The 25457-nt window shown below is 30.5% G+C and overlaps 2 protein-coding genes across 4 annotated transcripts in view; one reads left to right on the top strand and one right to left on the bottom strand.

Annotated features, from left to right (window-relative positions):
- Positions 1 to 10491: 10491 nt before the first annotated feature.
- LOC107475915 (tubby-like F-box protein 3) lies at positions 10492 to 14412 on the bottom strand. 2 transcript variants are annotated; one of them, XM_016095594.3, is made up of 6 exons: positions 13482 to 14412; positions 12448 to 12535; positions 12059 to 12188; positions 11752 to 11934; positions 11163 to 11657; positions 10492 to 10897 (listed from the first exon to the last, which is right to left on the bottom strand). In XM_016095594.3, the coding sequence occupies exons 1-5, from the start codon at positions 13812 to 13814 to the stop codon at positions 11183 to 11185; spliced, it is 1209 nt and encodes a 402-aa protein (XP_015951080.1). In that variant the 5' UTR covers positions 13815 to 14412; the 3' UTR covers positions 10492 to 10897; positions 11163 to 11182. The 2 variants fall into 2 exon arrangements, with proteins under 2 accessions (XP_015951080.1, XP_015951081.1); XM_016095595.3 differs by having other exon boundaries at positions 11163 to 11654; positions 13482 to 14399.
- A 9623-nt stretch (positions 14413 to 24035) lies between these two features.
- Positions 24036 to 25457, top strand: part of LOC107475914 (sodium/hydrogen exchanger 1) — a 5776-nt gene continuing 4354 nt past the window's right edge. Inside the window, exons 1-3 of one of the 2 annotated variants that reach the window (XM_016095592.3) lie at positions 24036 to 24204; positions 24692 to 24898; positions 24990 to 25108. In XM_016095592.3, the coding sequence (XP_015951078.1) occupies positions 24719 to 24898; positions 24990 to 25108 (299 nt within the window). In that variant the 5' untranslated portion in view covers positions 24036 to 24204; positions 24692 to 24718. Of the gene's footprint in view, positions 24205 to 24457; positions 24606 to 24691; positions 24899 to 24989; positions 25109 to 25457 lie in introns of those variants that run through there. The other variant, XM_016095593.3, reaches the window with a different exon arrangement.

Raw genomic sequence — 25457 nt, 5'->3', positions numbered from 1 at the left:
TATCTGCGGGTGCAAATTCTTTTACCATCCTACCTCTTACACTTGTTTAAAAAAGCGAATGAGTTGACTAATCGGTCAACTTAAATTGGTTTATAATATAATATAAATAATTTAACAAGTAATTATATATGACAAATATGAAAAAATAAAATAAACAGATGTATATAATATGTATTAAATTTATTAAAATCTCAAACATCATATCTGTTATATTTTTATATGGTTATCTTGTGTAATTGGGAGAAAAATTAACAGACTTGTTTTTGTATATATGGTATTGTGATTTCTTGCAATATTTTTTCATTTTAGAAAAATAAAGTAATGCCATGCCAATACTACTACTACTACTCCAACCCATGTTCTGTGTACAACCTTTTCAAAAAGGATTAGAGGCTTTTTCTTAGTATTTTTCCACTACATGACAAATTCAAATTCGGCACGCTTATTAGAGGGTCAATACTTTCCACTTTGTATAGAAAATTTTGTTACAAAATTAGGAATGAACCCATAATTACTTGCATGCATATAGCGTGACCAAATAATAATAATAATAGAATAAAAAAGTTGCAACAATTAGAAATTATGATACAAAATTTTGAGAATGAAATAAAAAAGAAAAAAAATTGTTGAATTTTTTACTTCTTTTATAGAATTATAGTCTGTTTGAATAGAATTAGACAATCTTTTAATAATAAAATTTAAATATTATTTGTCTAATCAGAACAAAAAAGACTAATTTCTTAATAGTCAAATCCAACTTGTATAGTTTTTTATTTTTTTACAACTACTTTTTCAAAAGTAAGATATATTTTTAAAACTTTAAAACTTTAAAAATGCTTACAAATTTCAAACAAAAACTGATAATGATCAAATCAATAGTACAAATTAAATTCACGTCAACCACATTATTTGATAACATAACAAACATAAGAACAACATGTATAAATAAATGTTACATTATAACTGCCACAATGCAATATATCCGAAGTACAACGATTTTTTATTTTTTATTTTTATTTTATTTTATTTTTGGCTTGCTTGCACGTTGAAAAGTCCGAAGTAGCTAGATTGTGAAGTTGTTCACCATTACCAAACCTAAGCTATCTCTAGATATGGTCATATGCAAAAAGGTTCTATATAGAGATTAAATTAATAATTAACATGTGTGGTAATGGTAGAACTTCTAAATAAATGTTAATATTTTAATTATGCAAATGTTGAAAATGATATTAACTAGGCATAGATCTTTATAATGCTAGTGAAGACAATACACCCTAATAATAATTAAATAAATGAAAGAATGAAGACATATAAGACATTGATTTGATATTTATATACTATATATAATACATGTAAATTTTTCTGCCATATGAATAAGAATAGTTACCTCTCAATTTTTACTATTTTAATTCTAAAACAATAAAAGAATTTGAGTTAAAAATAATTCTATATACCGTTCATTTTGTTTTATTTTATATTATTAAATTCTATATATGTGTTAATTTAATTTGTTTCATTGATTAAGAAGTCTAAAATGATTTCCAATTTCACATGTAACCTTATATACACATCTACATATATCTTCCATGTATATTATTATTATTATTATTATAAGAAAAGATTGAATCTATTTTGCAATCACTTTCTTAAATTGCCATGAAATAAATTGCTGGCTGGCAATTATTTTTGTGAACATTAAAAGCAGATAGATATAGAATGAGAAAACGGTATTGAATCTTGCACATTGTGTGGTACAGAAAGTAGTTAATAGGTAACATCATTTCTTATTATTGTAAGTCTTGAGGGCCATACATATAAAACCATAAGTAACTCTCAAATCTTCTCCTATTCCCCACCATCACCCACCCTTACACGTCAACTAACTTTTTTTAATTATATATATTTTTAAAACATTAATTACTAAATTAATCATTAATATAAAATATATTAAAAGTAACCGATTTAATAGCTGATTTTTAATTATTTATGTTTAATTAGTATTTTTGAAAAACAAATTACCACAGACATAAATTAATTTTATACTACTACAACTTTCTGTCTTGTGAGATTTATATTTATATTATTCATGGCTAGAAATTATTCATAAATCTATATTAATAAAAAAAATAAAAAGGAAAATAATACAAAAGCATTATGACAGCGAAGGCTGTTATAAATTAAAGCTGTGGCTTGGAGTTATAAATTTCACCTGTGGATTTATTCAGCATTTATGATGACCCCATTGAATCAAAGTGTTTTTATTTATTTATCTATGTTCATTGAAAGCAAAGAGTGGTCCATAGGATTAAAATCCCTGAGTGGAATCAATGGTTGTGATTGATTTATTCATTGGACTAAGCCACTTTTGGACATTGAAAAATGTATGGACCACACTTCAAAAGAGGACCACACACTCCAATGAGGGACTAAAAAAAACTGTCCCAAACTACATCGCCTTTGTCTCTTTGAGGGACCAATTTCTTTTGTGACATTGACTTCTTTTCTAATAAGCCCTTTTACCAAAGATTCATTAAGGCCCAATTAGCCTATTCCCATTTCCCACAAATCACATTTCTTCCTTTTTGAATATTTCTTCATCAATTTTTTACTATCCATCTAAATCTACTAATCTAGCATTTTTTTTAATGATTTAGTCTTTATATGGGTTCTTATATGATTAACTACAAACAAAGGTCTCAAAACGGTTCTGAAAATCAAACTAGTGGAGCTAGAAGTTTAAAGGTCAACTAAAATTTAATCAAAATGAATACAGATATAATAAAGAATATATTTATCTAAATATATAATATTTTTTTAAAATATATTGTTTTATTTTATTATTTTAAGTTGGCTATCCGTTAAAAAATTAGACCAACTAAATTGATTTATCATTTTTTCAGGTTTTTGACTGATTTTCTAATAATCGATTTTTATCTTGAATTAAACCGATTTTGATAGTAAATTCTTAGTTAATTTAACAGAATTGACTGATTTGGTAAAATTCTTCTAATCATACAAAAGATAGTAGTCATTTTTATATTAATAGCATGTTTTGATTACCATAATCAAAATTTGAAAACTTTATAGATTGTGTTTGATAAATGTCTTAAAACATGAAATTTAAAGTCATTAAGTGAAAAATTAGTAAATTACACAAAATTTATCGGAAAACATAATTGTTTTACTTATACACATTTTTTTATATGAGACTCAATTTAGTATGAGTTTTCATATAATAATCAGTTCTGTCATCAGTTTTATAGTAATAAATCAAATTGATCTTTTTATTATTCTTCGTTTAAAATTAAGTATCATTTTTTTTTGAATCCATTAAAAAAATGAGCGTAACTAGATAATCCTATTATCTAAATATATTAATTTTTAATGAATCCAAAAAATATTATTCTAACAAACATAATATTTATCGAAAATGTTTAATGATAAAAAAATTAGTTAAAATTAATCAACAATTAATAAATACTAAATAAAATAAATTCTGATGATTTTTTTTTTGTCTTTCTAATATTATCGAATATTTATATGTGCAATTAACTGCTATTGTGACAATCTAATAACTAACTTGACATTGTACTAAATAGGTGGAAATCAAATTGATAGTTGCAAGTTCAGTTGTTTGATATTAATGTGAAAACAGAAGCATATAATAAGCATAATTAATAAATCTATGGGGTGATGTGGAGGGGTGAATTTAATTTTTCTTATACAGCACATACTTAGGTGCTTTCATTTTCCTGCTCACATTACACTTCATTGAAGTGGGTCACTGCTTCCTCTATTTTAATATTTAATCAGGCCATTTATAAATTATTTTTTTCTTGACTTCTTATACATCCTTTTCTTTATCCCTTGCTTTTAATTTTTTCCTTTCTTTTTGTCCAATGAAGTGGCGATAACGACAAGCTTGTCATGGTCATGGCTAATGCAACTTGATGATAGCAATTTCCTCCAAATAAATAAATAAATAAAATATATAGCTCTAGGAACTTATCAAAGTATGATCATAAATGTTCATATTCAATTTCCTATGCCATTAGTTATCTCTGTATTTAACCAATTTAGATTAATTGATTGATCAGCACTCGCTGTTTAAATAAATATTAAGAGTTCGAATCTTGTTATGTATGTAGTATTGACTAAGTAATTATGAAGAACTTAAGAAAGATTTCTTGAGGTTAGTTCCTTTATTTTTATATAACAATATCAGTATGCTTTGTGTAATTAACCAATATAATTTAATTTCAAACCTTAAGTATAATTTGAAAAATAGATAATCGGAATTAGTGAAACATATAACTGAATTTCAACCCCAAATAAAGATGTATTGACACCCCTGAATTTGATAATAGTTTTCATTTCATAATAAAAATCAACCAAGTTTCATAAGGAATACAAAACTACTGGGCCTGCGTAGGCCCACATAGAAATCTTTTGGGTCTAATAAAGCTGGCCCAAACACAAATCCAAATCCCCAAAGTCTTCATGTGCATCATATATTATATCTTTTTTTCTCACTTGGAAATTAACTTTTACAATATCAATTCTCCTATTATTTATACATAGAAAATGCAATGCCTATACTATTTCCAAAGTAAAATGTGTTTTTTTATTCTTATCAATTTTCAATGACTGTGAAAGTAATGTACTAAGTAAGTAATTTCCATGACAAGTTGATTTTACACTTCTTTTTTTTTTACATTGTTATCTGAAATTTCTTTAGGTAAATTAATAATGAGACAAAGTTTTTGAGATATTGCTATGTTTTTTCCCCTTAATTCATAATCTAACATTGAAATATGTATGACTTGGAATTTTTTTTTTGAAATAGAAAAAAAAAAAAACTTTGAGGAGAGGACTAGAGAATTAAGAATTGGATTGTAGTAGTAGCTGAATGATGATGACAGTATTATTGGTTTAAAGAGGAGACAACATTCTGAGGCACCATGTTAGTTTTCTGACACATTCATAGGTGGTTGTTGCCTTGTTGGCTTCTTGCCATTAACAAAGTGCCAAAATTCTGATATGAACCTTTCACGGGCTTTCTTCTTGTTTATTAATGGTATAATTTATTTGTTAAATTAAAATTTTTTTTTGTTATTTACAAAATAATATAATATTTCTTTTTTTTATTGCATTTTTAAATTATTTAAAATCTGTTTTATCGATAATATTTTTAAAAAAAATTTCATTAACCATAAAATTGGTAGTTAATCCAATATAAAATACGAAATGAATTATTCTTCGCATACAAGCGATTAAAACTTGTAAACCTTACAAGTTCAATTAAAACTAACTCAAAACGCGCTTCGAACCATTCTTCTTCCTCTTCGTCTTCTCCTTCTTCTTTTCTTTCGTTTTTTGCCTTCTCTTTCTCCTTCTTCTTTTTCTTCTTGCTGCACGTTCTTCTTCCTCTTATTATTCTTCTTCTTCTTTTCTTTCGTTTCTGCACGTTCTTCTTCCTCGTCTTCCTCTTCTTCTTCTTCTTTATTTACGTTCTTTTCTCTCTGTTTTCTCGTTTTTTTTTTTCGATTTTTCATGGTGAAATCGTTTTTGAAGAAGAAGAAGCAGCAGAAGATGAGGAGGAGAAAGAGAAAGAGTTCTGAATTATGCATAAGATGTACTTCAACGAATTTTGAGTGTATTTCTTAAATCTTTTGGGTGTAGTTTTGTAATCTTTTAGGTGTATTTCTGTAATCCTTTGGGTGTATTCCTATAATCATTTTGGGTGAATTCCTGTAATCATTTGGGTGTATTTCTGTAATCGTTTGGGTGTATTTCTGAAGTTTCATTATCTTCAAAAGGATTATAGAAATACACCCAAAAGATTACGAAAATACACCCAAAAGATTTAAGAAATACACCAAAAATTCGTTGCATAATTCAGAACTCTTTCTTTTTCTCCTCATCTTCTGCTGCTTCTTCTTCTTCAAAACGATTTCAAAGCTTAATTTCAGAAACCATGAAAATAAAAAAAACGAAGAAGAACTGTTCTGAGTGTAGCGCTTTGAAAACAGGAAAATCGAAAAAAAAAACGAAGAAAAAGAAGAAGAGGAAGAAGAAGAAGAAGAAGAAGAACCGTTTTGAGTGTAGCGCTTTAAAAACAGAAAACGGTTGAATAACGCATTAAAATATCTGTATGTGTAACAACTTGTAAGACTTGTATGTGTAGCACCCTGATATGAAATATGCTTAGATTTTGAGATCATTATGTAATATAATTTTCACTTGTAATTATTTGTTTATCTTTATTGTTTCTTAGTCAACAAAATTACTCTGATTAGTATATTTAATTTAATTATTATGAATATTATCAACTAATCACTTATTTGGTATCGTTATCAATGAGGCATGAAAAAGTTTGGTGTAGGGATCAATGGACCAACCCATCTAAAACAACAAAGCAGTGACACGTAAATATCGTTGTGGATTTTTCTTCTCTTTTCTTTTGGTATTTATTATTTAAGCGCTTGGTGTTTTTTTAAAATGTGAACTGTTGGAGTATTATTTGCACATGTGGTACCGTTTAATTAGAGAAGTAGAAATCGGATCGTCCGATTTATTAGACGTATAGAAATCGGATCGTTCGATTTCTAGAGGTACATAATAAAAAAATTAAAAAATATTAAACTATTCTTTTACCTTAGTCTATGATAACAATAAAAAAGTCTCGTAACCTATAAATTCAATACAACAGAATACATAAATTTAATTATAATTTTAGTCTTTATTATCTTATCTATATCTTTCTTAAAAATAATGACCAAAATCAAAATTTCAATGGAATCCGAGCATTTCTCAATGGGAGGCTGTGCGTGGGAGGTGGCCAACTATGAACATTGAAAAGATTACGGTTGAGAAAGCCATTACAGCGAGAGTGATGACTTCAAAGGGATCAGTGACTGGTTCAATATCATCTTGTACGGTTGCGTGAGAAGCAGCTGCCAATTCCACAGCGCTAAGCATTACATATGTGAAAACCAATGACTCCCAAACAGGAAAAACGACTCTGGCAAAATGTACCATATCCGGAATGGGAAAGATGTCAACAACAGCAACCATAGGGAGAGAGGCAATTATCTGGACGCTAAGAAAGAAGGTCGTTATTGCATCGGCGGCTTGTGAGGCCGTGTCAGACACTATTGGTGGTTCTTGAAGTGCGGCCACAGCAATCAGAGTGGCAATGGAAATCGAACTGCCGAATAACAAACTAAATCTCACAATCACAGAAGCTCTGAGTTGGGAGACTCGTAAAAGTTGCATTATGTTGATGCTCCTGTGATGACCATGATAGCGAGGAGCATATAACAGACGCAGATAAACCATAGAATGAAAGATGGCGGTGATACTTCATATGCTGTCTTGTGGAGCCATCGCCACCAACAAGGCACCATGCTAATGATGGCCACTAACAAGAACACATGAATGGGGTGCCAACTCCATGCCATCATAACTAGCTTGTTTAAAATTGTGAAAGAATAAGAAAAGAAAAAAATACAAACTTTTATTGATTGTTGATTGATTAAATTGTATTAAATTGTGTTGTAATCTAAATATATATACAGTATTGTCCTATAAAAAATAAAAGCAAATAAAGATAAGATAAGAACAACTAAAGATAAGATAAAGATAATATAATAAAAACTAAAATTGTAATTGAATTTATGTATTATGTTGGGCTAAATTTGTAGGCTGTGAGACTTTTTTTATTGTTGATATGGGTTAAGGTAGAAGAGTAGTTTAATACGCTCCCGCAAGCTGGTAGATGGAAGAAAGTGCAAATTGCTTGTAAAGAAAAGAACCGGATAACCAAAACTGAAGTAGAATTTTCACTTGGATGTTTGTAACAAGGATTAGTTGGATCTTGAATTAAATTGAAAAATTGATTATTCATTGTGGGAGGAGGTTGAAAAAGAAGTAAGATGATTTTTTCACCGGAAAGATGATAGTTTATGTATGACTCTGATACCATAATAAAACGGAAAGAGTACATAAAGAGTATGTAAAGATAAAAAGGTTGTGAAAGAATAAGAAAAAAAAAAGAAAATATGAAGAAATTTTATTGTTGTCATGGACTAAGGTGGAAGAGTAGTTTAATAAAAAATTTGAAGTACAGAAATCGGACTCTCTAATTTGTGTACTTTCCACACTTTTAAAAAACACAAAAAATTATAATATTAAAATATATTACTACTTTTACTTTCATAACAAAAAAAATTAGCCTCCAATAGGTTACAAGAAAAGAAGGAAGGTAGAGAGAAATACCAAAAGAAAATGTAACAATTCCATAGAGGTACGAGTTGCACTTTATGATACACATAATTTTTAAGGTACATAATGTAATATTATTTGTTAAAAAAAAAGAAAAAAAGTAGAGTTACACTGCAAAATGGTCTTTGAAATTAATTGTTTGCACTAAAAATATCCTCAAAATTTTGACTGTCTCAGAAAGGTTTTTAAAATTGAAAAATTGTATTACATTGATCTTCACTTTTTTTTCCTTCGAATTATTCGTCATGGTGTGAATAACCTGACACATACCTTTTTATATTGGACTATATCAAATGACATTGCTTTAGTTTTAACGCTAAATGTTTGATGAAACCACGCTATTTAATCTTAACTAATCACAAAATCTCTTATTCTCCATAAAAAATGTATGACCATTAAAATTAAACCACATCATTTTTTTAAGTATTTAATGTCAAAACTAAAGCGATATCATTTTATTTATCAACGTAAAAGAAATGTGTTAGATCATTCACAACATAATAACTCTACAAAAAGAGAATAGAAGAATTAAAGTAGTGCAATTTTTGTAATCTCAAAGATATTTATAATGCAATTAAAATCTTGAAAATCTTTAAAGTGTAAGCGGTCAATCTTAGAGATCTTTTAGAATTAACTCCATTTTAGTTATATAAAGTTAACAATGTATAAATACTATAACGGTTTTCAATTGTTACATAAAATAAAAAAATTCATATATAATTGAGTATCATGTGATATTAATAATAATCATAACCAAAATTGTAAACAATTTACATATTGATAACCTAATAAGGGTGGTGCCTGATTTACAAAAACATATATATTATGTTTCTAGGAAAAATTTGAAGTCTACACTAGTTAAGACAATAACCCTAACCACATTTGAAGGAGATTATGGTTACCATATTAGTGTCTTTTTCTTGTAGTGGCAAGAGCCGAAGAGGGATAACATGTGGAAAAAAAAATTAATAATAATAGGAAAAAGAAAGATTGAAAATTTGGATGGAGATTGAAAAGGAGAGGATTATGAAGGAGAGAAAAAGTACCGACAAGAAGGCTTTAGGACAACTCAAAGGGCAAAAAGGGCAGTGCATCAAAATCTCAAATTGCCTTCTTAATTAACACGTGTCACCTAATACATTATACATGTTGATGTTATATACTTATATATACTTTTTATTTGACCTTTTTTCTTCATTGCTTTTTTTTTTTTTTGGTTGGTTTGCCTATGGTAAGGACTTATGCTTCGAAAATTTTTTTTGCATTCATTAAATAGGTAAATTTTAAAATCAATGTCACTGTATTTGATTTTGAATGCAATTGATATTCATATATATATTACCATGGGTTTTGGGAATTACATTTTCTCTTTGTCCAAAATTAAAATGACATAATTGTCCATATTTTGGGTTCTCTAAAGCTTGTTTTGGTTAGGGGATAACTGTCTAAGACCAAATAACATCATACAATAAAGGCCCAAAAATTTGCCCATGTATCTTGTAATTGTTAATTGGCATATTAGTTTCGTATAATGAAAAAAATAAAAAATAACAAACCCCTTCCCTTATCAGGCTTATGTTAATTAAAACCAATTATTTGCCAACGAACTTATGCTTTAAATAAATTCTTATTTAACTTTCTTGATCGAATCAGCTTATTCGTCTAATTAAACAAGTAATCAAGTATTACACGTTTGAATTCACCTAGTATATACAACGATTTATTTATCAACAATAAACCCTTAATTAGAACTTAAATCCGCAACAAATTAATACTCACATTATTAGACTGGAAAGTACCGTGAGAAAATAAACAAATAAATCGTCTTATCCTTATATATACTTTGTGTTACCAAGATATATATTCTTATTTTGTGATACTCGTGAGATGTGGCAAAATGAGCAAAGCTAGTGAAAATGGATGACACCTTTTTCATTAAAAAAAGAAAGAAAAATAGAAAGAATGAAAAAAAGGCATAGGATTTTTTTTTATGTATATAATTATGTGCAAGATATCGTGTCAATTCACAATATACAACATTGAATAAGACATAAACTCACCCAGATTTATGAACCAGATCTGAATTTTAGTACAATATATGTTGGTTTGAATGAGGTTAGAAACAAAGGCTATTATGCAAAATCATAAACTCACCCAGATTTATGAACTTGAAATAAATAAATAAATTAATAACAGTGACAAGCATACACAAACCCAGAATCACTCTTATTCCTTTTTGTATGGATTAAGAGTCAAATCAATCAACAACACTAAGCAGCAAAATGTGCACTCATACAAAGGTTTTGGTCATTTTGTTACTTTGCCAGAACCAATGGCAGCAACAATAACTGGAAATCTCACAAACCAGTTGCGGCTATCGTCGGCGAAAATCTCACAGCAGAAACAAAAAATGGTAGTCTACAAGACTTGCAAGCGAAAAGCCGAAAACAACGACATACAATCCACTTTGGTTACATATAATGCACACAAACAATCATATATACAACAGGCTTAGTTGGACCAAATAAATAAAAAACAGAAGAATCTATTGCCAATATCTGACCTGTGATAGTGTCGTGCGATTTCGATCAGCAGTGGCACTGATTAGCACCTGACATGTTAAGTAAGTGAACAAGTGCGAGTTAATGTCAAAAATAAAAACCAGACAAATTGATTTCACAATTTATATAATATGGTGGCTGGCTGCAAACCAGCATGGTTATCAACTCTCGAATTAACTCTTAAACTTTTACGAGTTTAGGTCCGATTTTGAGTTTGATAACCTTGCACCCTAGACATTTTCATTGTTAAGTTGAAAGTTGAAACAACTACCTCCAGATTAAACTAATAAACTATTCTATTGGGATTAAGAATACCTGCTTATCAATCTTGGTAATCATTCACAAGCAATCTTGGTGTCAAAGCTACTAAGGCAAATTGCGAATGCTTCGAAGGCAGAGATTGGATACTGGTAATCCATGGTGAATACATCTTTTCCAACTTTTCCAAACTGTAGAATAACATTTTCCTGAGCCTGCTCAGAAACTCCATTTTTCGGTGATGCAACCAGCTGAAAGTTTTTAACCGAAGCTACTGTCACTCGTCCATTGAAGTTCAAACACCAGCACTGGAGTTGTTCATGCCACCTAGGGGACTTGTTTCTTAACACAAGCATTCCCTCGTTTTGAGTAGTCGAAGGAACCAGTTGGAGATTGTCGACACGGGTTGATTTTGATCTAAAAAAGGGAATAGATGGAGAAGTTTCAATTCGGCTATGAAGAAAATGAGTCTGTGTTGGAGCTACACCTCCTGGTTCAACAGCCGATGCGGGGATGGCATCCATAACACATTGCATTATCCTAGGGCCCCTGCTAACATTTCAGCAAACAACTTTTAGTTATTTGCAACAATAACTCAACAAAATAGCATTGCAAGGATAGTTATTTTAAGCAATAATCCACATACCTGGATCCCAAAACATTCAGATCATACGAAACATGCGCAATGGGATAGTTGCCGGCAGGAACTCTTGGAGACACTTGCTTAAGACTAACCAGCCTGGTGGAACGAGACTTTGTAACTTTGGAAGCTCCACAAAGTGGAGGGTGCGCATCATATATGGTGAACTTAGTCCCCAGAAAGTTTGATCTATTACCAAAAGAAAGAGGTGATTTCAGTCACAGAAGATAATTATCTTTTTTATATAAAAACACATATAAAAGATAATGATTAGTAAGCCATAACATGTCAGGCCAAATATGAGCTAATATACCTGAGTTTTCCAATATAGGTGCTACTCCCTCTTGATACGTCGTCGCAGTTAAGAGAGATGATATAGTCGGTGTGAGTTGCACGACGACACTTGCGTGCAGCAAGAAGGAACTTTCCATCATCAGTTGAGGCTGCCAGATTATTAAGGTAAATCTCACAATGCATAAAGAAAGATTAAATAAAAGGGGTTCTTCAAATATTAGATTGGTACAAGTCTATAAGCTTGTGCCAAAAGGTTTAAAAAGCATGACACTAACTCCATTCCAGATTGATAAGTCACTTTAAATTTTTTTTTACATTAATTTTCTGAATATACTAGAAAAGTCAACATGACTAATTGATATGGAATGAAGGGAGTACTATATAGAATAAATGTTCAGAAGCACTCACCTTGATTTAAACCAAGGTACAGATAATATGTTTGATTACTACGATTGCGTTTAATATAACACTGGAGAAGAGAATCTCTTGGACCAGGCTGCATAATTATAACAGAAGTCGGTCAAAGCTTGGCAGTGACTAAAAGGGATCGCAAACTGTTGACAACTGTTACAACCTTCCTAATACAATAAGAACTTCACAGTAGAAGAGAGCAGAGATTTCAGTAAATAGTGGATCATCAAGATTACAATATAAAACACTTTCAACAAAATATAAACTTAGTAAAACCAATAATACCAATTCTTGTAAGCTACTAGTATTAAAGTACCCAATCAATATTCAATCCTTATCACTTGTTTTGACTGACTAATTAGACATTCCAGTTATAGAAGTTCAACTCCAGCCATCTCAACCTTATTGGATGGCAAAAGCATAGTCTTCATTCTGTCTCTTTCTTTCTCGTTAAGTTCCTAAATTCCAACAATCATTCTTGATCTCTCACTCAATCACCACTCTCGTCTTCTTTTTCCCTCTCTTTTTTGATCTTGAAGGTATTTTCTTCCCCTAACACCGTAGCTATTAAGAGAACCTAATAACAATTGCTTACTAAAGGATTTAAAGCTTGGTTCTCATCTTGGAGAGAAGTTAACAACTGCACCCAATCTTTATTAATTACTCACTCACTCTTTGTTGGGCATTCAATTTGGCATACACAAACTAAGAGTAGTATCACATCCCTTAAATATGCCTGCCCAACAAATATGGAGATCAATCAATAAATTGTTTCTTCCCTGAATGAATTTTAGTCACACTCATCAGAATCACACATAAAAGGATAACCATTTCACCTATTCATGAAGTCTGTTTCGGATATAACAAAGTTCTCTAAGCTAACCAAACATAGAAGGGTCGCGGTTCACGAGCCGAACACTATCAAATCATCAGCTCACTACTTGAACTGAATTAACTAGAACCATAACAAATTCAAAACACATATTTTGCAAGGAATCTCAAACAAACTAAAGCAAGTAACTGAGAGGGACCTGCTTCAATGAGATTGGGAATGTGAGCTTGCTGGAAATTTGAGGGGACTTGACAATTTCCTTCATGATCTCCCTCCAGCTGCGACATACGCCGGCACAGGCAACGACATGTTTCCGGGCAGGCCAGGCATCTTCAGAGGCCTCAATCCTCAAGAGCACATCCCTCAATAGCTCAGGTGGCATGTTAGCCCAACAACTCTGCTTCAACCCATCAAGAACCACCAAACCACCACCCTCACTAACACTAACAACACCACCAACACCATCTCTGTGGTGTGATTGTGACCTGGATCTCAAACCCTTCATATCAAAGATTATACTCCTAAACGACATCGTTTCAAACTTCCTCTGCCCTCTTCCTCCTCTCTCTCTCTCTTAAACTCAAATCAATTTCCCATTTTTGCTGCAAACCCTTTAGAATTCTACAACACCCCTACTTACCCTTTTACTAGCTGATGCAGAAAAACATAGAAAGGTGGAAAATTTCCCAGGAAAAAGCTTTCCTTTTTGCCAAACAAACGAAGCACTAGCAGTAGCAAGAGTGAAATATACACTTTCTTTTTCTCTCACATTGGAAAATTACAACACTTTATCAAAAAAGAAAAACAACAAGAGAAAAGAAAAGAGTAGATAAAGTGAATTGAGTGAGGAAACAAAGTTGATGAAGGAAGAGTATACGATTCAGTGCCACCCTTCTTCTTCTTCAGCTGCTGCTTCTTCCCTTTCCCTTGGAAGCATGTGGAAATGGAAGAATAAGAAGAGAGAGAAGGGAAAGGTGAAGAAAGGAGAGAAGAGTGGGGGCTGTAAGAAAGAGAAACAGTAACAGTAAGAATAACAGTAACGGCCTTATCCAAGAAGAAAAGAGATTGTTGGGACAAACAGAAAGAAATAGATACGGATACGATAGTGTTTTTGTGTGTTTGTGTGGATTGGGTTTAGTCCACAAATTCATCTCTCTCTCTTTGTTTTCTCTCTTCCACTTGGGTCATCTTTTGCACCCACAATTTACATCCTACGAGGTTCACACCTCTCACTCACTCCAACGGGGAAAAAAAATATAACGTAGTAAAATAAAAAATTAATTACTATTAAATTTATAATTGTTGTTATGTATATTCTTCATATCCTGGTCTAATGTAATGATCATGTACAATTAAGTCAATAAAGTTTGGATTGGTCCTCATTAATCTATCCGATCTCCTAAAGAGGTTGGATTCAATACGTGTTGGTAGATTTAAATAAATAACTGCTTTCTTAAATTTCTCACTCATTTTTAGAAGAGATATCTCAACAATTCTAAGATAAAGGAATGACTATTCACTATTAGAAGTGAAACTATTTCAACGATAGTTATTGGTTCATCATCTATAAATACACTGACACATTCAGATAAACTAAGTTCCAATACTTTAAACTTGCTTATCCCCTTTGCTGACTTGGCATCAGAATACCTCTGCAAGTACCACCCTCCGTTCTTCAAAACATACAACTCGGACGGAGGCTCCCAAGCAGTAATAGCTCGGATACACCCTCTTTTAACGTTTGGGCCCCCAGTTGAGCCCAATCACTCGGTTCTAGGTAAGCCTCTGGAACATAAAGGTATGTGCATCACATAAGAGCTTTTTGATTGACCAGATCTCTCAAGAAATGAAGATCCAATTATAGGTGTTTACATCTATTATGTAGTGTAGGATTTACCGCTAATAGACATGTACTCTGATTATCACAGTATATAATTGGTGGAGATAGTTGAGGAACATTTAACTCCCTCAAAAATTGTTGAATTGACATGATTTCAGTCTGGACAGCACACATAGAATGATATTCTACTTCTGTACTGCTCCTGTTGACTTTAGATTGCTTATTACTCTTCCAAGATATAAGATTATTGTCCAAATAAATGTAAAACCCTGTGATTGACTTTCGATCCTCAAGATCTCCACCTCAATCAGATTCTGCAAAAGAAAGAATTCTGAACTTATAATATTTATTTAACACAATCCCATTATCCACTGTACCTTTCACGTATCAAAGTGTTCTTTTGACACTTTTTCAGTGTAAAAGAGTTGAATTATGCACAAATTGAGAGACACGATTGACAGCAAATGTGATATCCAATTTAATCATTGTTAAGTATTGCAAGATTCTTACTATAGATATGTATTTAGTTGGGTTATCGAAGAGCTCAGAATCATTTGAGTATAACTTCGAAATTGTAGACATTGGTGTAGGTAATGGTTTAGCATTATCCATTCTAGACCTGCATAGCAGCTCTTTGGCATATTTTGTGATACGTGTTTCAAATGTTCGTGATATAAAGAGTTCAAGTGTTATTTAGAAGATATTAGTTTATATTTTTAGAATATTTTAATTTAATGTATTTGAATTTTGTTTATTTAATTACTATATTGGGGCCTTATGTGTATGGGAAGAAATAAAAGATAAACAAGAAGATAAAGATACATTAAAATTGAAATAGAAATAAAAAAGATAGATTGAAATTGAGTATAAAGAGAATCACTCTACTTGCTACCCAATTTCTTGACGCAACAAGAAAGGGACTCCTCAACCTAACTTATCAACGCCATAGTTTGAAAATTGAATCGAAGGGACTCCTCAACCTTCTACTCAATTCTCCGATGCAACAAAAGAGGGACTCCTCAACCTCAATTGTCCACACCATGGTTTCATCACGAAACCAAAAAGGGGTTTCGAAACCTCTAAATCATTCTATACTATGACTATAATAGCTAAGGAGGTATTTATAACATCTTATTAGGTTAAAACAGAGAAAACCCTAAAGCCCATACACATAAGGCCCAATATAGTAATTAAATAAACAAAATCCAAATACATTAAATTAAAACATTCTAAAAATGTAAACTAGTATCTTCTAAATAACACTTGAACTCTTCATATCACGAACATTTGAAGCACGTATCATTTTGTTTGTGACACCATGAGGTCTCCCTATGGGAGATATGTGTCTTCAAGTCCCAAAAAAAAATTAAAGCTGCCAAGATCTTTTAGAGAGAATTGCTTATTCAATTCAACAATTAAAGATTCAATTTCTTTTGAATTATTTCTTGTCACTATTATATCATCTACATACATCAAGAGGTAAATAACATAGGAGGAATTACGTTTGATAAATAGAAAAATATCAAATTTAGCACTCTTAAAGCCAAAATTTTGAAGAGTTTTTGTCAGTGTCTTGAACCAAGTACGAGGTGCTTGTTTCAAGCCATATACGACTTTATTTAGCATACAAACTAGTATATGATTATTACTCATATATCCTTGAGGTTGTGCCATAAAGACATTTTTTTAAAAAAACATTGTTGAAGTCAAATTGTCACAGTGGCTAGCCTAATGACACTGCAATGGTGAGAATAATTCTTATTGTTGTTGGTTGGATTACTAAAGAATAAATTTGTTCATAATCCAGCCCTTCTTTTTGGTGGAATCCTTTCCTAACAAGCCTGACTTTGTATATGAGAATTTCACCTTTCTGATTTTTCTTAATAGCGAACATCCATTTACTATTTATAATTGTTGTATTTGATGGAGGTCTAGTAAGAGTCTAGGTACACCTATTCAAAACATGAATTTCAATAGAAAAAAAAAATGGATGGTATTCAATAGAAAATCTCACCTTTCATTGATTTCTCTCTCTCATTTATTTCTGATCCTACTTGTAGAACTAAATGTGAGAGATTACACTTTATTCTCTCCAGTGATAAAAAAATGGAGAGGATCCATTTTAACTAAACATAGTGTGATAAGGAAATAAATTTTCAATAAATTGAATATGTTTTGTAAGATAAACTTTTTCACTCTTAGTCATGCATTTATATCCTTTGTGATTGGAATCATATCTAAGAAACAGACAAATTTCATATTTATAATCAAAATTAGCACTTTTATATAGTCTTAAATAAGGAAAGCATGTATATCTAAAAATTTTAAAAAGTTTAAAATCTGGTGGCTGATAAAATAGAACTTCGTAAGGGTTTTTATTGTCAAGAACATTGATTGATAGTCTATTAATTATGTAAATAGATGTAATGAAGGCATCTTCCTAAAATTGCACATGAAGAGATGTTGTTGCTAACAAAGATAATCCATTTTTTTTAGTCTCCTAAGGTATTTTTTAACCGGGCAAGTTAATGATTAATTTGTCGCAGTACTAAGCTTCATTTAAGGGTTTGTCGCTCTTCAATAAATTTGCTACATGTACAAGGTGAGATTTAAATCCTTGACACTTGATTAAACGGACTACTGAGCTAACTATTAGATCAATCCAACTTGATTTATAAAATTCTTCAATAATCAACTTTTATTTGGGATTATTTTTGGGGTACAACCTTTTTGGGACTTTAGTTCTAAAATACAGCAAAGAGGCCAAAGCCCATATGATGAAGAGTAAAAAACGTTAATTTTCTTTGGCCCAAAGTATAATACAATAAATTAATAAATACAAAAAATATTGTTTAACATTTAAAAAATCTATAAAAAAAAATTATAATTTATCGGTTAAATCAAATTTATCAAACTATTCCTGAGAGAGATAAATTATACTTGTGTTTTTTTTGTGTCAAATAAATTAGATAACTCTAATTTTAAACATTAAATCAAAAACTCATTTACATTATATACTTATACATCCAACATTTTCAAAAATTTTTATCGACCACATGTTATTACCATGATTTGAAACTTTGAATCCGAATGTAACATAATAAGAGGCATGCTAATGTGCTATCTCAACTAGGTCTTGGCCGCAATCGATGATTGTGTTTGAATTTTTTTACCATAGCATGATATAAACTTATGATGTGTGGTTTTGAGGGAAAAAAATAGTGTACAAAACTCTCAAATGATATCACCAACACAAGTGGGTTATTAGCAACATAAAAAAAAGTATATGGTTCAAGCATTATTTTATTATTTAAATTTTATTTTTATGCGAATCAAGTATACTCAAATAGAAAATGGAAATTAAAATGATGATATTTTATTTTTTAGAATTAAACTTATTTAAGAATAATTTTTCAAATTTTAAATTAAATATAAAAATATCATCTTTTTAGCTTAACATTTTTAAGAATTATTTATAATTTCTTCAATCACATTCACCCTAAGGGTATTGTAATTTAGGAAAGTGTAGATTTTATAGGAACATCATGAAAGTGATCCAATCAAAGACATAGAGCAGACCATAATTTGATGGGAAAATAGATTAGAAAGACATTTTAATTATAGATGACATAGATAGAACTCATGTAATATCTTTACTCTATATTAATATATCAATAGGTACAAACATATTTATTTATTCACTTTTTTATAAAACAAATATCGATAACAATAACGATTTAATTTTAGCCATGATACTAACATGGTTTGATTAAATTTTCATCTAACAATTCTCAATTATAATTTGACTGCACCTAAATTTTTATCTACTAATATATTTATTTGTCCAGTGCTCCAAACCATTTAAGATTTACAACGGTTTCGAATTGAACAACCTACTTTCACTTTTCATATTTAGAGGCCAGACCACAGATAGATTCGAGCGAATTGGATGAGAGTCATAAATTTGTTATGTTTGCGTTTCATGGGCTTTGGAAAATCTTAAATGATGATCGTGGAGATAAGCCTCAAAGTAGTCCATGAAGTTGCACTTGAATCTCAAAGTAATTCCTAAAGTTAATAATTTCTCAAATTTGTCCCTGAAATTGCACTTCAGGACTCATAGTAGTCCTTGAAGAATTTTCTGTTCGTCGGAATCTTAAAACGACGTCGTTTTGAGAAGTAAAAAAAAAAAAGAACATTAAAAATGACGTAGTTTTACGTTTAAATAAATAAATAAATAAATAAAACACACTAAACCCCATCCCTTTCCCGAACCTTCCATTTTCTTTCCCCAACCTTTCCCTTTCCCCTTCCCCAATCTGTCCTTTCCCTTCCCCTTCTCTCCCTCACAAGCAAGCTTTTCTCAACCCTCTCTGTCGCCGGCCTCCATTTTGGTGCCGCACCAATCGTCCCTCCCCAACCTAATCTTTCACGTTCTCAATCTGCTTCTTCGCACCACTACGAGATCGAGGTGCTCTCCGATCTCGCCGTCCAGATTTCACACTTTTTCACTGTTTTCAAGCGCTCTGTCAACCTCCCCCAACCCTTCGTCGCCGCCATCTTCGCTCTCAAGCCCGCCGCACTCTCCGGCAATTCCAAAACCCACCAACAGCTCCACAACAAGGTAGGCGCTCCAGGCCACAAACAAAATGTCTCTCATGGCCAGCTCCAGGCGCTCTCCATTGTTCCGGCTGACAACCCTTCCCTATTTGTTGCTGTCTGCTCTTTGTTCTCCTCTCTGTCTTCCTCTGCATCCTTCTTCTCTTCTATGTGGCAAAGGTGAGTTTTTTTAATTTTTTTTAATTATTGAATCATTATTGTTTACTATTTTGGATGATTATTGCTGTTGATGATTGTGTTTTAATGTAGCTGTCATGGTTGATTTTTTGTATTCTTGTTTCTGTAATTGTTGCTATTTTTTGTGATTGTTGCTATTTAGGTTGATTGATGCTGGTTGTTTAGGTTAATTGATCTTTTCTAATTGTTGTTGGTTCTTTTTTGTGATTTTTTGTAATTGTTAGTTTTTTCAATTCTGTGATTTTTGTTGGTTCTGAAGATGTTGTTGCTTCTATGAAATTGAAGAAGAAGCAGAACATCAGTGAAAAAGAGAATTGGTGAAGATAAGGATTAGTTTTTTTTATAAATATAAAACGACGTCGCATTGGAGATTAGGTTTTATTTTTTTTTTATAAATACAAAACGACATCGTTTCAGTCCAGCTCAGATTTTAAGTAGCAAGGATGAACGGAAATTATTTCAAGGACTATTATGAGTCTTAGAGTGCAATTTCAGGGACGATTTTGAGGAATTATTAACTTTAGATATTACTTTGAGACTCGAGTGCAACTTTAGGGACAACTTTGAGACTTATCTCGATGATTGTGTGGGACAAATTGTTATTAGAGTCAGAAAAAGAAAAATTTGTATTAGTTCACCAATTTTTTTACGTAAATATTAAAAAAAATTTTATCTAATAATTATATTTAAGTACAATAATATAAAAATATTATTTATTTATTTATTATGTTAAAAATTAAAAAATATATAAATGGTATCTTCTAAATTTTTTATTTTTTAATAATTTTATTTTTATTATTAAAAATTTTGTTGACACACTAAAAAATAAATTCAGTAGCTTTCAAACAAACACAAAATCAAAAGTATAATTGACCAAAAGAGATAAATAGTTTATTCTCACATACTATCCTAACTATTTCATTTTGAATTTATTATTATTACAATTATTCTTCGATTTTTTGTTGTTTTTTTTTTGGTTAACAAATTGTTAAAGATATGGTTTGAATTTGGATCTTCTGTGTTATTGAATTTTTTTGTTTCTGTGTTTATTCTTACCATTTTATGGTGGTCTACTGGTCCATAATTATTTTCTGATCAAACTTTGTCTTCCCAACCCAGCTCCATTAAAAACCAAACAGCCCACATCCAATAACAATAAAAACCAACAAAAACATGTGTCACATTAACAAATAAAAACCTCTTAATACTTTTATATTACGAAATTTTATAGCGTAAGTAATCCATATAAATTCCTGCTACCACTACTATTTTTCAGCCTATATTTATTACTGCAATAACAATTACAACACGCGTCCAGATTTGGTTATCTTCATCTCATTTCTGCAGGTGTTGAAGAAATTTTACTTTTCAACAGCATAAATCGAACCCATTTATTTTTGCTTAGATTATTTAAATTTTCTGGGCCCATCGGTCAACAATTATACAAGACTCGTCTTTAATTAAATAATTAAAGTTATAAAGTTGAGATCCCGGGAAGTCTTATTATAAAGGGGAGAACGTGAGTGCAGGTGGGTCACGACAGGGAACAAAATGATGTACTGCATTTTCATTTTCATAATAATTAATAAGAACTTGACGTGCTGTGCAATCAGTTATATAAATCGTATAAGGTGCATTCAATATATATTTAAATTTTAATTTAAGAAGCTTATTTTCAATTTAATATTAAATAGACTAATAATTATTGTCAGGACTAATTAAGTAATTAAAGAAAATTACCTGGGAGATAGTATAGGTAGAAAATTGTTATTGTTTGGCTTTTTTTTTGTCAGATACTGTTCAACTTTTGAACTAGACCTAAGTGCGTTCAAACGGTCCATTTAAAGTTGTACATTATCAAATCAATCCATTGGAAGAATTCTTATATTCGCGACCGATTAGTTCTTGATCTGTCGGGTTAAGAGATATATTATATTTAATTAATTTAGATTGATTAAGCGGTCAATTTACTTGTCCATCTTAAATAATTTGATCGTTAAAATTTTTGTAGATATACTATGTTCGTCAAACAATAATTATTTAATGTGTCTTTTAAAAGTTATTTTTATCCAAATTTTAATTATCTGTTAAATACTTAAATGAATAATTATTTTATATTTTATAATTTAAAAAAATAAAAAATAAAAAAGTTTCAATAAAAGAGCTCAAAGTAAATTTCAGAATAGTACTGTATATTTCAAGAAAGCAGTCTTGATTTATACACGTTTATGAGTAATTATTATTTTGTATTAAATTCTAATTAATTTGTTTATACTTTAAAGCAACATCAAAATTTGAGTAGATGAAAAAGAGTAAGGTTACGTATAATTATTTTATGAATTAAATTTAATCAAATTAAATAATAAAATTTAAAATAAATGTTAATTATAATTAATTTTTGTTGTGTTAAATTAATTTAATTAAATATAATTAACAAAAAGTTTGGATGGGTATTATTATTATATGAAAAATGTAATTAAGAAATTGACAAGGATTGATTGTTACTATTTGTTTGATAGTAACAGGAAGGGTCAAAATGTGATTGTTCCTTTGCCTTGTCTTGCAAACGAAGGAAACACACTACTTCCAATAATTCTTTCTCTCTTCATAGATTTGTAGGTTTGATTTGTCGTTAGCCAAACACTGCATTAAGATCGCAGGTGTAGTTAGCGTTGATTCCAGGCATGGTCGTTTTCAAACGAATTCAACGGTTCAGATGTGCTCAAGTTTATTATAAACAAGAATCCACGGTCCTCATGTCTCAACATACTTCAATTCATTTGGAAACATGTTAAATGCTTATTGCTTAAGAGTTTATATATATTATTCTTAATATATTATCAAAACAAGGTAAAAACAGTATCCTACTTTCTTTACATGCTAATTGCTTGTACTATTGCCTTATGAATAGGATGTCAACGGGGTAGGGTGGGGACGGAGATGCCTCCCTGCTTCCCATATCCGCCTTTAGAATTAATTTTTATTTTGTTTTCGTCACATTTTTCGTTATGAGGGGATAATTGTCCTCATCTCCGTTTCTTGCATTTTTTGCGTTTTTCGCAGGTTCTATTTCCCATCTCTTTATGTTTAACACAAAATCTTAAAATACAACTTTATTATAAAGAAAGCAATAAAATAAAGTCTTTAATATCAAATATTCTTTCATTGTCAGCATACAACTTTCAACAAACATCTCCATATTCTCTGTTAAAATAACAGGGACATAAATATGTTAACATACAGTGACGAGAATGGAAGCAAACACGCAAACGCAGAAGTGCAGAGGGGAAGCACATCGCGCCTGAAATACCCTTATGTTAGAAATAAAGTAAGGGTATTTAAGTAAGTTTAACATCGGGGAATTATCGGGGATGGGGCGGGAATCCCCGCGCCGGGGGAATTTTACTCCCTATCCCCATCTCCACAGAGAAAATTCTCCACCATTGGGACCCCATTCAGGACGGTTCCCGCGAAATTCCCGCCTCCTGGAGATTTTTGACATCCCTATTTATGAAGAGTTTCGATTTATGGCAGATAAAGTGTAGGTTTGGATTATTTTTGAAAAAAAAAAAAGATTCAAGGAGTCAATTATAATATAAGTCACTCAAATTAATTATTTGTATTTTTAGTTTTGAAATTTAAAAAATTAAAATAATAAGAAGTTATTTTTTTATAAGTTATAACAGACTTTTTATTTTTTAATTAGTTAGTTATCTTTTTAATTAAATATTAAATATGTTTTTTGTTTCTATTTTTTTAAATAAAATATTATTAATTTGAAAAAAAAACAAATAATTTATCTTTTTAATAAAAGTACATTTTTAAAAGATCTATTTAAATGTGTTTAAAATTTGATAAGAATATTTTATTTTTGATAAAAAGTAATTTTCGTTCAAATAAACTAATATAAACTAATAGGTAATACCGTAGAAAATTAAAAGATATTATTGAAATAATATAAAAAAAAGTTATCTATTTTGTTTATTCTCATAAAAGATGGTGTATCTGTAAAAATATTTAAAAGAACAAATAAGAAAAAAAAAAAACACAAAAGAAAAAGAGTTGAAATAAGAATGTGGCTTTTTATAAGATTCTAGTACCAACCTACCACATTAGTTGCTGCTCTCATTAACTTTCACAAGACGCAACTCACCATCTCTCTCTCTCTCTCTCTCTCACACACACACACACATTGATTCCAATTTGTTTCATTGTTGGTGATTACAAAAAAAACAACTTGTTACGCTTATGAAGCTCACCTACTTCTAATTCAACCTCCTTCAAGGTAAATCACTTCTTTTATTTATTTATTTATTTTTTAGAAATTCCCTTTTCTTCAATATTTTTGGAAATATATTATTTACATTATTATATTTGCAATATATGGAGATGGGAGTGTATCTCTTCTCATCAATTCAAGCTGAATTATTATTCTAGTCAGCTAGAATTTTTATCTATTAAAAAAGTTTTTTTCGCCTGAATATATTGAAAAATAAAAACACTTTTTATTTAAAAAAAATGAATGGAACAAGAACTAAAAGTCAAATCCTCAAAAAGCATATTATTGTTCTTCAGCTAGCTGTGTTTGTTTTGTGCTTTGCTTTCTTGAAACCTAAAATCAGAATTGATCAGCCACATAAGAAGCACAATAAGCAAGAATCCAAACAAAATTTTCAATTTTAAACGGTACTACTGCAATTGCTGCCTTAAATTTTGTATGCTACATATTTAGATGTTGAATGTTGAAGTGATTGATTGTGTTGATGTTGCAGAAAGAAAGAAGAAAGAGCCATTCAACGATGATGGCTTTGAATTCAAGCTTAGGTGTTATGAAATTGGAGATGTTTTCGTCGTCGCCGGATTCAACCTCGGTGGATTCCATTACTCTGTTTGTGCTTCTTCTTTGTGCTTGTGTTCTCATTGGCCATCTTCTAGAAAAGAGTCGATGGATGACTGAGTCAGTTGTTGCCCTAATTATTGTGAGTTAGCATCACAAACTTCCTTTTCTCTTTTCAGTTTTCATCATGCAATTTTTTGTTGCAATGTGCATTAATGTTGTTGTGATTTTAGGGTCTTTTCACCGGAACCATAATTCTAATGACAACTAGGGGGAAAAGTTCGCACATTTTGGTGTTCGATGAGGAGCTTTTCTTTATTTATCTTCTTCCGCCAATTATATTCAATGCAGGGTACGTTTGGTTATATATAATGGATTCAAGACCTAAAATGGATCAAAATCATAATAATTTTGATTGGATTGGAATTGGATCCTATTTCACTGTTTTGGTTCTCAAGGTAAAACATTACTTTATCCTAATTTGGATTGGATTGTAATTGGATCCTGTTTCTAGCAAAGTGTGATGGATTGAATCCAACTGATCAGTTAGCTACTTAGCTTGCACTCAATCTGGTAGGATTTAACAACTATAGAAGTATATAGATATAGATAATTTTTTTGGTGACTATATAGATATAGATATGAAAAAAAAAATTATTTTTTTATTATCATACCAATGCTTTTTATTTATAATATGTTTA

The sequence above is a fragment of the Arachis duranensis genome, chromosome 2, assembly GCF_000817695.3.
Source record: "Arachis duranensis cultivar V14167 chromosome 2, aradu.V14167.gnm2.J7QH, whole genome shotgun sequence".
In the NCBI taxonomy this organism is placed as follows: Eukaryota; Viridiplantae; Streptophyta; class Magnoliopsida; order Fabales; family Fabaceae; genus Arachis; species Arachis duranensis.
This window is presented reverse-complemented; position numbering and strand designations above follow the sequence as displayed.

Excerpts from the sequence above, each read along its gene's own strand:
- LOC107475915 (XM_016095594.3), bottom strand. The coding sequence starts at position 13,814 with ATGTCGTTTAGGAGTATAATCTTTGATATGAAGGGTTTGAGATCCAGG. Across the intron at positions 12,189-12,447 it reads GTACCTTGGTTTAAATCAAG|CCTCAACTGATGATGGAAAG; the intron begins GTGAGTGCTTCT and ends ATAATCTGGCAG. Across the intron at positions 11,935-12,058 it reads ACCTATATTGGAAAACTCAG|ATCAAACTTTCTGGGGACTA; the intron begins GTATATTAGCTC and ends TTTTGGTAATAG.